The 11,476-nt window shown below is 43.3% G+C and overlaps 4 protein-coding genes across 4 annotated transcripts; all 4 read right to left on the bottom strand.

Moving 5' to 3' along the window:
- Positions 1-1,327: 1,327 nt before the first annotated feature.
- Positions 1,328-2,386, bottom strand: K450DRAFT_262965 (uncharacterized protein). The gene is made up of 2 exons (XM_051592563.1): positions 2,131-2,386; positions 1,328-2,051 (listed from the first exon to the last, which is right to left on the bottom strand). The coding sequence occupies exons 1-2, from the start codon at positions 2,374-2,376 to the stop codon at positions 1,362-1,364; spliced, it is 936 nt and encodes a 311-aa protein (XP_051440196.1). The 5' UTR covers positions 2,377-2,386; the 3' UTR covers positions 1,328-1,361.
- Positions 2,387-2,938: 552 nt separating this feature from the next.
- K450DRAFT_303740 (uncharacterized protein) lies at positions 2,939-4,078 on the bottom strand. Its single transcript, XM_051593802.1, has 2 exons — positions 3,795-4,078; positions 2,939-3,716 (listed from the first exon to the last, which is right to left on the bottom strand). Exons 1-2 carry the CDS (start codon positions 4,071-4,073, stop codon positions 3,042-3,044), a joined length of 954 nt encoding a protein of 317 aa, XP_051440197.1. The 5' UTR covers positions 4,074-4,078; the 3' UTR covers positions 2,939-3,041.
- A 508-nt stretch (positions 4,079-4,586) lies between these two features.
- K450DRAFT_262968 (uncharacterized protein) lies at positions 4,587-6,771 on the bottom strand. Its single transcript, XM_051592564.1, has 6 exons — positions 6,035-6,771; positions 5,820-5,959; positions 5,547-5,734; positions 5,376-5,461; positions 5,225-5,311; positions 4,587-5,152 (listed from the first exon to the last, which is right to left on the bottom strand). Exons 1-6 carry the CDS (start codon positions 6,535-6,537, stop codon positions 5,068-5,070), a joined length of 1,089 nt encoding a protein of 362 aa, XP_051440198.1. The 5' UTR covers positions 6,538-6,771; the 3' UTR covers positions 4,587-5,067.
- A 2,044-nt stretch (positions 6,772-8,815) lies between these two features.
- On the bottom strand, positions 8,816-10,673 carry K450DRAFT_262995 (uncharacterized protein). Its single transcript, XM_051592565.1, has 7 exons — positions 10,449-10,673; positions 10,140-10,363; positions 10,031-10,064; positions 9,722-9,968; positions 9,466-9,657; positions 9,299-9,398; positions 8,816-9,221 (listed from the first exon to the last, which is right to left on the bottom strand). Exons 1-7 carry the CDS (start codon positions 10,553-10,555, stop codon positions 8,917-8,919), a joined length of 1,209 nt encoding a protein of 402 aa, XP_051440199.1. The 5' UTR covers positions 10,556-10,673; the 3' UTR covers positions 8,816-8,916.
- Positions 10,674-11,476: the final 803 nt, after the last annotated feature.

Raw genomic sequence — 11,476 nt, forward strand, 5'->3', positions numbered from 1 at the left:
GAGGCAAAGCATCGACTCCTACGTCCTCCTCGCGAGTTTCCTCGGCTGTAAGCTTCTCTTCCGTTGTCGACGTATCAGTACCGCCACCTACAGACGGTGTGGAGGTGGCCGCCGCCTCCCTATCCGCCTTTGACTTTTTCGCTTTTTTGTAGAGATTATAAGCGAGCATGCGTGAGGGGCTCAATCGAATCGATGAAAGTTGAGAATGATCTGGAAAGACGAGCGAAAAAAAAAAAAAATTGTGGATGAAGCCTTTATATCTCGATCCGGAGTGATCACAACCGTGATTGTCATACATGCTCGTACGCAGCAGCTCAATTTTTTTTTTTCAATCCCACTTCGTTGGAACTTGGAACTGCGCAATTACCTCTTTTCCACAGTGACAATACTTGGCTGGTGTCTTGGCATGTAATTTGGTTATTTGCACTACTTCCATATTGCTTCGTCTCTGTTTTGCTCAACTCAGATACTCGCGATCGCTGACTTCAAAGTGGCTATAACTTTAATGAGAGTATTAAATACGAGAAAATCAAAATTTAGAGAATCAGATAACTACCATCCGCAAGTCACGAAAGGACGACCAACCAGCTAACCTTTACATATCATATCAAAAAGACACTGAGGAGAGGAGAAGCGCATGACGTGCCTATACCTTTCCTTCCCTTCAACACTTGGCACTAAGCAAGTAAACGTGAGACAGCCACACTACTAATCTGTTCAGCTTACGCCTTCCCACTACGGCAGCACTTGACATATTTAGGGTCATGCCTGTCACCTCAACACAGAGTCTTGAGCGAAAGAGTTCAACTTTGTATCGAGATGACTTTTTAGTTCCAGAAGTCTGGCGTGTTATGAATACTGATAAGCACATAAATCGACCAGCTGAGGATAGAAAACGTTTTAGGAGCTCCTCTCAAGTAGTACAAATATAGTGCGATTTATACTTTGGCAAGGAGGCCTGCACTGGTCGAGTGGCCGGGTCGGGTAAAGTATCCCCGCATTGTCCAAATGCATGCCTAGCAAACCAAACAACCAAAACAAACATGCGTGAGCCAAGCAAAGTAAAAGAAATGAAAATAAGCAAGTAAAGGCAAGTGACATCAGTACTGCGGGCGTGCAGAGCTTTATTCTGACACGAATCTCTCGAGGGCAGGAAACTTTATACCTCTGATAAAAGCGAATAAATATGCTGAAAGTGCTACCTCAAACCATGTATTGCAGTAGCCTAACCCGTTATTGTTAAATTTAGATTTATTGTACATTGTTACTTATCAGATACAGTCAATGACATAGCGCAAACAGCAAAAGAAAAAATTATAATAGCTATCTGCGCATGCACTTTCCTATGCACTAATCTACAGCTAGACTGTGTTGAACTCTGGAGCGTATGGCGCATGCTCAGCTTGGTATTCGCGGGCATCATCATCGAGTTGCCTCTTGATGTCTTCCATCTGAAGACCCACCTGCATGCGTGTGCGTCGGGAGTGAAAAACGGTGAAGATGGTCATAGTACCAAATACCACACCCATCACGATATTGCCGTAGAGGACAAATTGATCGATGGTGATGGAGCTGAAGTACATGATAAGTTTGGCTGTGAATTCAGCTTCGAGCGCCAGACCCCACAATAAAGTGCCGATCCGCATTGATTTTCGAAAGATAGGGCTGAACTCCCAACAGAACTCTGCGCGGCTCTTTTCCACCATCTCACCATATCTGAAGTACTGAATAGGAGGAGTCACAGCCAGCATTTGAGCTGTAACACCGTAATTCAGAGGTCTGTTCTGAAACCGGCCAATCTTGAATGGAATCAAACTGAGTAGAAAGAGAAGGCCTGTTGCTGCCGTAACGACCGATTCTCTAAGCAACAGGACACGAGGTTCTCCATTGACCACGGAAATGATGGCCGAGATGGCGAAACCGAAGATAATAATGATACCAAGTGGATCCACTCTTTTGAAGATAATCGCCTTGACAACAACACTGATCGCTGGTGGAGCACTGGAAATGAGCAATGCCGCTATTAAGGATACGTAGTTCTTGAGGATATACTACGAACATGAAAAATGAGAGATACAGGCGGTTTAGCTTTTTTGTAAGGTAAGGGCTGCCCACAAGTGTTTTCCTTACGTATAGAACAAGAGGTAGGACGACATCGACAATCAACGAGATCAAAAGCACGACCAACTGCTTCCTAGCTGCCTTCTTGTCTTTGACCTCTAAAAACGTTGGTTTCCTCTCCAATCCCTTTGGATCCATATCAATGCCGAGTGGCGTTCTGTCTGAATCCGTTGACAGTTTTCGAAACTCTCCAGCTCCAGGATTTGTACCTTCTTTTCTTTCCTTGCTCTTTTTGTAAGCGTCGTAAGCGAACATTTGGTTGATGTGTAAAGAAGATGAATGTAGGTTGGAATGAAGTTTATCTTCTGTCTTTTTATAAGTGCCAAACACAAATGTCGGCCTCTGGCAATGGTTAGCACCAGATTGGTAACTGCATAGCCACCTTGGTTATCCCAAGCCACTTTCCAAAGCGGGAGAGTAACGGTACATTTGCTCCCCTTTTGGAAAGGCAGCTTTTTTGACTTCTGTGCTAACGCGCTCATATGAGCCTCAGAAACTTCTTTCATTTTCATGTTACTTTGCAGTAAGGGCCAAATAACCCCCATCATGGCTAGAACTAACACAACTGCCAGAAATAAACTATCTAAGAAGCACTCGGAAACACCATGGACGCCCCACTTGATCCATGGCATCCATAAAAAAGGGATCGTAGTACGTTAATGTATTATTTAGGAAAAAATTATGATTTCGTCAAACATCACCAGGCAAGCAGATTCTTAGCATGTTTAACCAAGTTCCCTTGTGACATTTCAACCCATCTTTTCTGAACCTGATAGTCAAGCTTATGCAATAACAACACGAACCACTTTGAAATTGAGTAGAGCAAAGTTTATTCAACTATTTTACATGAATCCATTATAAATATCTAAAAGTACAACTAGGAAAAATGATCTTCCTGTCTGTTTATATATATATCTTTTTTACACGCTGTCTGTGAAACCCGCATTGGACGAGGTAACAGCATCGGCGGCAAACCGGGCCAGTAGCTCTTGGACCATCTTGCGCGTTTTTGTTCGAAGGTGGTGACTGTAAATGATAGTGAACACACCCATTGTTCCCAGTAAGCAACCAAGGACGATGTTGCTGTATAGCACGAGTTGATCGATGGTGAGGGGACTGAAGTACATGATCAGTCGAGCGACAAATTCAAGCAAGAGGGCAATACCCCACATGGCTGTCAGCAAGCGCATTCCAGTTCTGAAGAACTTGATATGTTCCCATGAAAACTGGGTGGGTGCTTGTTCTATCAGCTCTCCCTCCTTCACATATTGAATCTTGGGTGCAGCTGACATCATTTCAGCGGAAATGCCATAGGTAAGCGGCCGGAGATTAAATCGACCAAAGCGGAGGGGTAGCAAAGAGAGCAGAAAGATGAGGCCAGTAGCAGACGAGACGATGGAATCTTTGAGCAAAATAATGCGAGGATTTGAATCGACCACAGAGAGGATAGCCGACAAGACAAAGCCAAAGACAATGATTAGACCCAGAGGATCGAATTGTCTATAAATAATGAACTTGCCAACGATCATGATAATGGGAGGAGCACTTGAAATAAGCAGCGCTGCCAAAAGCGATATGTAGTTTTTGAGAATGTACTGTAGAGAGACGGACAGAGTGAGTAAAAATGTATGAATCATGCATGATTATAAAAATCTGCTTGCATGCAGCCTTACATATAAGATAAGAGGAATGACAATATCCACGAACAGAGTCACTCCCAGTACGATCCATTGCTTTCTGGCCGCCTTCTTGTCATCCAATGTCTGGGTAGGCATAGCCATTTCCGGGGTTGCTACATCTTGTTGCGGCATAGCAATGATGGATGGAGGTGGTCTGCTTTCTAACGACCCGTCCAAGGATGGGTCGGTTAATTTTCGATCATAGTGAGGCAATTCAGTCTGAGCAGCCTTCTTTTCCTTGTTCTTCTTGTAAGCGTTGTAGATAAATATCATTTGGGATGGATTTGATAATAATAATCCCAAGTAAGGGCAGCCATTGTATTGCTTATATATACTGCCTTACGCCGGTGCACTTACTATGGCAGTCACGTTTCGGTCAATTGCAGCCAAATATGGAAAGAAAGCCACACCCTATGCCACAGCGCCGGCCAGTAAGGAGGGGTCTCAAGAAACTGCGCATGATGCACAATTCAGGTCTCAAGTGTCTGGGCAGGACCGTTGTTTGCATGGGGAGAAAAAACAGATGCTATTCATAAATCCATTGTTTATGCTCTACCCCAAAAATGTGAATGAATTGGTAGCAACACATCGTTTTGACCCGTTCAATGAAATCAGTGCAACCATGTCGATCCAAACTTTTGAAGCGTGAAATCATGTACTACTTTACGACTCAATCCGGCTCAATTAATATCATCTACCTTGGGTCATGAATCTGCTATTGTCGTAAGCTGCGATTTGGGCTATGGTATATCCTTATGACATAGGTTACGGGGAGTGGTGTATTTACGCCTAGTATGGTATTTTTCATTTGACACCGGCTATCGCTTTAACCTGGGCATTTTCTGAGATCTTCCAAATTAGCAGTCTTTTCTGACCTGGGGGTTTTCAGGCAACCAACCTATTGCATTTTGTTTCTATCGCTTAGCCATCATTTACGTATGAACGCAACATACGAACGCTCTACAGCCACCTCTTGATGAGCTTTCGGGGAACAAACGGTCATTGCAATGATGTACTTTTCTTTTTTTTCTTTTAAGAAAAAAAAACTGATCTATGGTGCCAAATTTATTTCGTCTTCATAAAATTTTCATCGTATATACAGGTAGAAGAGGGTTTTTCGAAAATAAACTCGGCGATACAAAAACAAAAGGAATAGCAACTAAAATGCGTTCTCAAAATGACTGTAGCAACTGAGGTTAGGATCGTAATCTGTAGTGGATGGATTAGTGAACGTGCTTGTAATGACATGGTGCTACAGTAAGAATCTTCACTTACCAAAGTTGGTGTCCGGATTGCAGCTACAGCGGTCACGGAACTCGGGTTCGACAGGACAATGTGTATAAGCAGAGTGTCTAGATCAACGAGTAATCGCATTTAATGAGAATCCTTCAGGGTGTACAGCACCGCCTCGTCACGTCACTTACCTATAGCCTATGTCATTGAAAAAATGAAATTCGTCCTTGCGCAGCATCAGAGTGGCGGCAATTGAATGAACCGGAGCATCTCCCCAGCTGCCAAGACAATGGTTAGAAAGAACATTCGGGCGTACAACCATCGTCTACTATGGCAACTTACCGTTCGTAAAAAAAGCCACCACTTCTATCAAGATAACTGAATAGCTTGAGATAGTCGTTGGATCGCCACAGGTCTAGCGATGCGATCTAAGTAAAGCAAAACCAACAGGTATTATGAGTTATTGTTTCAAAACTATTAAGAAATGAAAAAGGAGAATTGCTGAGTACAAACCTCGAAGTTGGTCCAAAAGTGGCAACCATTGTAGGTGTTACCGTTATCATCGGTAATGAACTTGAAAAGTGTATCTTGTCTAGCAGGCAGGTTGTCTGCCACCTCAGGATAATCACGCTTGAAATTTCGAACGGTGTCCCAAAGACTGGGAATGGTACCCATGAACTCCCGGAAAGCAATAGTAAAGCCTAACAACCCGTAACATGAGATGAATGAATACCCGCGGTTATTCGGCCACCCATCAAATCAAAAGCTTGGCGATCGCCTTCTTACCATATTTCTTTCCATGGTTTCTCATGTACTTGAAGACATCATAGTCTACTTGACAACTGAAATCAACATCTGGTTCGACTCGCCAGTAATAGTCATATTCATCCAAAAGAGGGTGTCTAAAGAAATAGCCGCTTTGGAATCTGTCGGGAAATGTCAGTTAGCGGGAAGAGGTCACTGAAATTTTTTTTTTCCATTCAAGCTCATAGGTGCCGTACCTGCACATGTGCCGATAGCTTTCACTTCCGCCGTAAGGAATACCGGTAGCAGCCATAGCCTCACGGTTTTCAGCGGCAAGTGTTTGATTGATAAACGACGGGTAGCCCCACATTTGTGAATCAAGTTTACCGTACTTGACTTCAGACTTGGTGGCCGCTGAGGTCATCTCAATAAATTCAGGCGTAAATTCGTCGTCATTGAGAAAAACATAAGGATAATTGAACTTTCGATTGAAGGTGTCTTCCAATTGACGCATCGAAGATAACAAGCCATTTAATTCCTGATTTCTGACCAAGACGACATAACATGCCCGGACAGGATCCTCGGGCGAGATATTGGATGGCAAAGTGTACCCAGTGGTGTTACTTTTCGAGGGGGTGGGTGAAAAGGAGGTATAGGAATCGCGGAACAGATTGAATGAGAATAACAGTAGGGCAAATCCCAAACAGAACAGCAAGACATGCAAAGGCGGCCGCCTTGCATTTGACAAGCTAATGGGCATTAGGAAAGGAAGTGAAGAAGAGATAGAGAACTATGAGATAAAATTAGCGCCATGTCTGTCACTGGAATTATGTCTCAGGCCAAGGTCCGCGCCCTAAAATCTGAGGGCCATGGAAATGCGCGCGTCATCGACATGGTGTTACGGCTGCCTTACTGCCTCGTCTCTTTCTCTCTTTTTTCCTTTTCCACTTCGGTTCGGACCATGGCTCAGCAACACCAGCTTGCTGATGATGATGTAATGTTTCTAGTCTAATATTTATTGCCCATTATTATCGTCACTAATCATAACCTCACAGAATGACCTGGTATCCGACTTGACTTGCGGTAAGCTGGTATCAGTGCACATCGATTAAAATGCGCTTCACACTCATTTGTGCTTTTGAACCATTTTGTTGATCTGCGCATCAATATAAAAAGCAATATGCCAAGAATTATACTACAAGCCAGTTACCTTGATTATGTGCCTGCATGTATTTTGTGCATCATGCTATTCCCAGCATTTAGCACGGTAAGTTGCAGAATATTGGGATTTATTTTAGCTTGCTGCGGCTTGGGTTTATTTTAGCATTTTTATCAAGTCAGCGAGATTGCCCAATTTGTCGGGAAGAAGTAATCGGTGTCCGGCGGAATCATACCATGGCAAAAATAGTCAACGTCTTCGTACGGCTAAACCGGTCAGTGGAGCGCTCCGCTTCTGAAAAAGCAACGTGCGATCTACTGGATGTGATCCATGGCAATATTGTAAGTTGGCTTCATGGAAAAATCATAAACTATCTGAATTTCTCAATATAGATGTCTAGGACTTTTCCAGTGATGGAGCAACGAGGGAAATGGCTGTTCGAGATCATAGATATTTGATGTATCCAGTGTGGGTACCGTTATATTAGGTTATCCACTTCATCACAGATCCAATCTCATCGTTTCTTTAGGCCGTGTCGATCCTGCCCTGCGGATAATGACACTGGGTATACCTGCCCGAATCCGATAGTCGTCCATGAGAACGCCGCTTTAGGTCCCTCCCTGCCTACAAGTTGGGATATTCCTACTCCTACTGGCCATCTACGATGCTATGATTGCGAACGATTTATGCCTGCAAGATATGAGAATGGAGAGCCCAATTTGCTTCAGGTACGCAAGGCTTCTTTCGAACCCCGTACGCTAATTTAGTAAAATTTAACTCTATGATGTCAATATTTTATTTTCAGGCGTGTAAGGAAAAAAGTCCAGCTTCTTTTCGGCATAGTTCATTCAACCTTATGGTGTTATTTTATTAGGTTCATTTTGTAAGCGTACCTACTGTCATTTATATTGGGGATGTGAGCAGCCGGAGCGTAGCCATCTCGGGAAATTGGCAGGTATGTGTATTCAGTGACGTAGCGTTAGATGGATTCCGTTGGTGGACGCTCAACGCTTTGAACGAAAAGATGTTCCAATAGCGCAGATATTTGTGTTGTCGGCGTCAGAATCCAATTTCAATGCACCAGAGTGTCTGAATGATGTTGAGCGCCAATTCCTTCGACAATTTGTAGCCAGTGGAGGCACTACTATGGACCAGATGTGGGCCAAATGCATGAGCCTGTTGGATAGTGGCGATTATATCTGTTGTAAGTAGTGCTGCTGCATATTAACGTTTAGTAGAGGGGGCTGACTTATTTTTTCAACAATGTAGCGGCCGCGTCAGACTTGACCGCAGCTGCAAAAGACCATTGTGATGTCTACCGACAACCACTCGCCAGCCTAAGGTTTGAACATAGAACAAGTATTGCAGCTGCCGTATAAACCTTTCTTTTTTTTAAAACGGTTTCCAATTAGCGGTACCATACTGTCATCTACTTCATCGACTGTTTCAAGATTACGTCCTTCCTCAGTTCTACTGGCATGCGCTTCTTGTAAAATTGACGTATTTTGGGGCCAAATGTTTGGATATTGTCAAAGTATTCCGCGATCAAGTCTTCCAGGTATTTCTTGTCATGTAGCTCTTGGCTAGTAGGAATGAAACGGAACATTGTTAACTCTGTGGTTAGACATAATGACATCGAGAGAGGACTGCTGGTATGGTCTCGAATGTCGGACACAGTGGCACAACTCAAGTAAGTTTGTCGCCATTAACAGATACGATATAGCTGGGCATTTTGTCTCAAAAAGTATACACACACATTGTTTCTGAAATAGGCCACGCGATGCGTCGAAACCATGTTTGTGGTAAGTCAGCATTATATAGCATGGCATGAGAAGCCACCGTACTAAGAGTTTATTAGCACCGTCTGCTCCCACCTCATGATGAGATTAGTTTCAGCATGATAATCCTGTTGGTTATGTCAAGGATATAATTGCACTTGGAACATTTTTATTTAATGCAATAAATTTATCTATTTCTTCTTCACAACTCGTCGTGATGGGATGCCTGATTTTTCGGCTTTGAATTTCCTGGTTGCTGATGACTCAATTTGATGGCGCTGAGCTTTTTCTCGTTCAGCTGAAGCAACTTGCGTTGGATGCCTTTGATCTGCTCCAACTTCGTATGGTAAAAGCTGGTGGAAATGGCGGCTATGCGTGCATAATTCGACATAGTTTCAATGTTGCAGCCTTGTCTGGAATACAAAGCATCATTCAAAGCATCCATAGTGCCCGCATCTGCACATTTGCCATTGTCAACACAATCACTTAGTACTTCAGCAATTGAAACTGGCAGAAACAAAGCAAATTAACATCACGTATCATTTCAATGTGCCTATATCTCATGCATGAAACTAACGACCTACCTTCAACTTCAATGGCTGTTGCCTTTGAACATAATTTTTTCAACTGCGCTTTGACTTGAGAAATATCTTGTGAGACGCCGTGAGTGGTTTGCCAGAAAGGCTAAAATAAACAGGTTAGTGCCATAGCTCCTGTATAGTCTCAATAGTCTTAATGCCATGTCATTTACCTGGGACATGTAGTTGGATTTGTATCCATACGGTCTGATGAATTCTTGTGAGTGCGTAACAATCAGCTGTGAGCGTACGCCAACCAGTTCGCCATCACCTTCCCATTGTGCCATTTCAGGATCAAAGCCAACAAGTTCTCCCATAGTGGGTAATGGTGTAGAAATCTCCTTCTTTGTATAAATCCAAGGACACTTGAAGACAAAAGCATGAGTCGTCTTTATCGTACCTGGGCATTTTTGGTTCCATATCACTTACCTGACCGGCCTCAAACCAAAAGACACCAGCGGTTCTATTAGAAAGCTCAGCGCATACGTCGTCTATCACTTTCTCGACTTGGCGTATATCGACCGAGTTCATGGGGTTTTCTTCTAGATGGAGAACGAGAGCTTGGTGTGGTTGGTCTTTCAGAAATTGGAATGAATCGCGAAGAAAACTCTTTAGCGTGGCGCCATATCCGATGTTTTCACCATCTGAAAAACACACATGAGCTGGTTCTCCGTGACTATAAAGGCAGGCTATAAGTAAGATAAACGAAGACGTTTTGACAGCCAATGCAATATTTACTTTGAGCAAAGATCGACTTTCAGTAACCGGATTCCTAAAAAAACAACAATATAGAGCGATCAGCAAAGACTACACATACGTAAAATCGTTGAATACACTTTTCAAGTACCATCATTCAGCATGGAAGTGACTGTACGAGTTTGAGTTCTGCTCAAGCTGGTGGCGTCGCCCACAGATTCTATCCATTCTCCGTCTTTCAATGTTAGACCCTTCTCGATGCTTGAACTTCCAGAGCCAGTAGCTCCTAGCCAAACTGACCAGTCAATAGGTAGCTCACAGTATTCAGGAAAGTCGTTACAAGGTTCAAATGAAACTAATTCTTGCGAAGTGGCACTATTAACGTTGAGGCAAATATGAAAATCTCGAATCAGGACGTTGTTGCAAAGTGCATGTCACACCCAAGCTATACATTACATACTCATCCGAGCCAATAGGATTTTGTTCCCAGTTGTTGCCTTGCTCGGCATTGGCAACGGCTAATGCCCCGAGGATGACCGTTACCCAGGTACTTGACAATGGTCTCATTCTGAGAGTGAAGATTGACAGGCTACAGTCCTTCTCTAAATATTTTGCGGTGAAGTAAAATTGATTTTGCACCAAAATTGAAGGAATTTTGCCGTCTAGCAAATTGAAATTTCTGCAGAGAACACTTATGTAATGAGCAAACAGCAAGGAAAACAATAATAATTTAAATGTTGGAAGTGAAAACATGATCTTGTGTCATAATGTCGCTTCCACAGAGTTAAAAATGCCACGGTGGAGTCTTTGATGGAAGACGAATATCAGCCTATGAACATGGAAGAAAAAAATGTGTTTGATGACGCTGTGATGGTCCCACTGAGAGCTTTGATGGATGTTGATCCTGTTGTGGTACCACCACAGCAGGTGATATCAGCAGCGTCCGCAGTAGTAATTAGCCCTTCCGCGTGCGACGGGTACGTGCACGAAAGACGAAAAGGCCATACGGACGAAACACTGCACATCAAATCGAACAACTATTTGACTACGTGATCGAGCAGGAAAGACACTGCCAAAGACGTTGCTCTTTGACTGGGATCAACATTAGGACAGTACAACTCTATATCAAAAAATACAGTGACGATGAGGTACGACGACTGCCGGTAAGTAGCAGAAAAGGAGCTGGACGTAAGACTAAGCTAACAGAAATCATCCCCAATTACCGATAGGTTATATTGATGAGTACCTGAAGCTATTTTGCCTGATATCAGAAGAGCTCTGTGTGAAGTTTATCCAGATGTAGTGATATCAATACATGCAGGCGACTTGTATATTATTGGATAAGCAAACATTTTCGTATATACTTCGACGCGCTGGCCACTTGAAGAAGCCCAAGACAAGATGGGTCTAGCGCAACAAATGCGGCGTACACGACCATCCATGCGGTGCTCAGGTGTACCTCATTTAGCATTGTATGGAATCGGGATG

The sequence above is a fragment of the Umbelopsis ramanniana genome (genome assembly GCF_025399195.1).
Source record: "Umbelopsis ramanniana AG unplaced genomic scaffold K450scaffold_103, whole genome shotgun sequence".
Classification (NCBI taxonomy): Eukaryota; Fungi; Mucoromycota; class Umbelopsidomycetes; order Umbelopsidales; family Umbelopsidaceae; genus Umbelopsis; species Umbelopsis ramanniana.

Coding starts and splice junctions, on each gene's coding strand:
- K450DRAFT_262965 (XM_051592563.1), bottom strand. CDS start 2,376: ATGTTCGCTTACGACGCTTACAAAAAGAGCAAGGAAAGAAAAGAAGGT. Junction 2,052..2,130: donor TCCTACCTCTTGTTCTATAC/GTAAGGAAAACA, acceptor TCATGTTCGTAG/TATATCCTCAAGAACTACGT.
- K450DRAFT_303740 (XM_051593802.1), bottom strand. CDS start 4,073: ATGATATTTATCTACAACGCTTACAAGAAGAACAAGGAAAAGAAGGCT. Junction 3,717..3,794: donor TCATTCCTCTTATCTTATAT/GTAAGGCTGCAT, acceptor GTCTCTCTACAG/TACATTCTCAAAAACTACAT.
- K450DRAFT_262968 (XM_051592564.1), bottom strand. CDS start 6,537: ATGCCCATTAGCTTGTCAAATGCAAGGCGGCCGCCTTTGCATGTCTTG. Junction 5,462..5,546: donor ACTTTTGGACCAACTTCGAG/GTTTGTACTCAG, acceptor TGCTTTACTTAG/ATCGCATCGCTAGACCTGTG. Junction 5,153..5,224: donor TTCAATGACATAGGCTATAG/GTAAGTGACGTG, acceptor TCGTTGATCTAG/ACACTCTGCTTATACACATT.
- K450DRAFT_262995 (XM_051592565.1), bottom strand. CDS start 10,555: ATGAGACCATTGTCAAGTACCTGGGTAACGGTCATCCTCGGGGCATTA. Junction 10,364..10,448: donor AATCCTATTGGCTCGGATGA/GTATGTAATGTA, acceptor CAACGTTAATAG/TGCCACTTCGCAAGAATTAG. Junction 10,065..10,139: donor CACTTCCATGCTGAATGATG/GTACTTGAAAAG, acceptor TTGTTTTTTTAG/GAATCCGGTTACTGAAAGTC.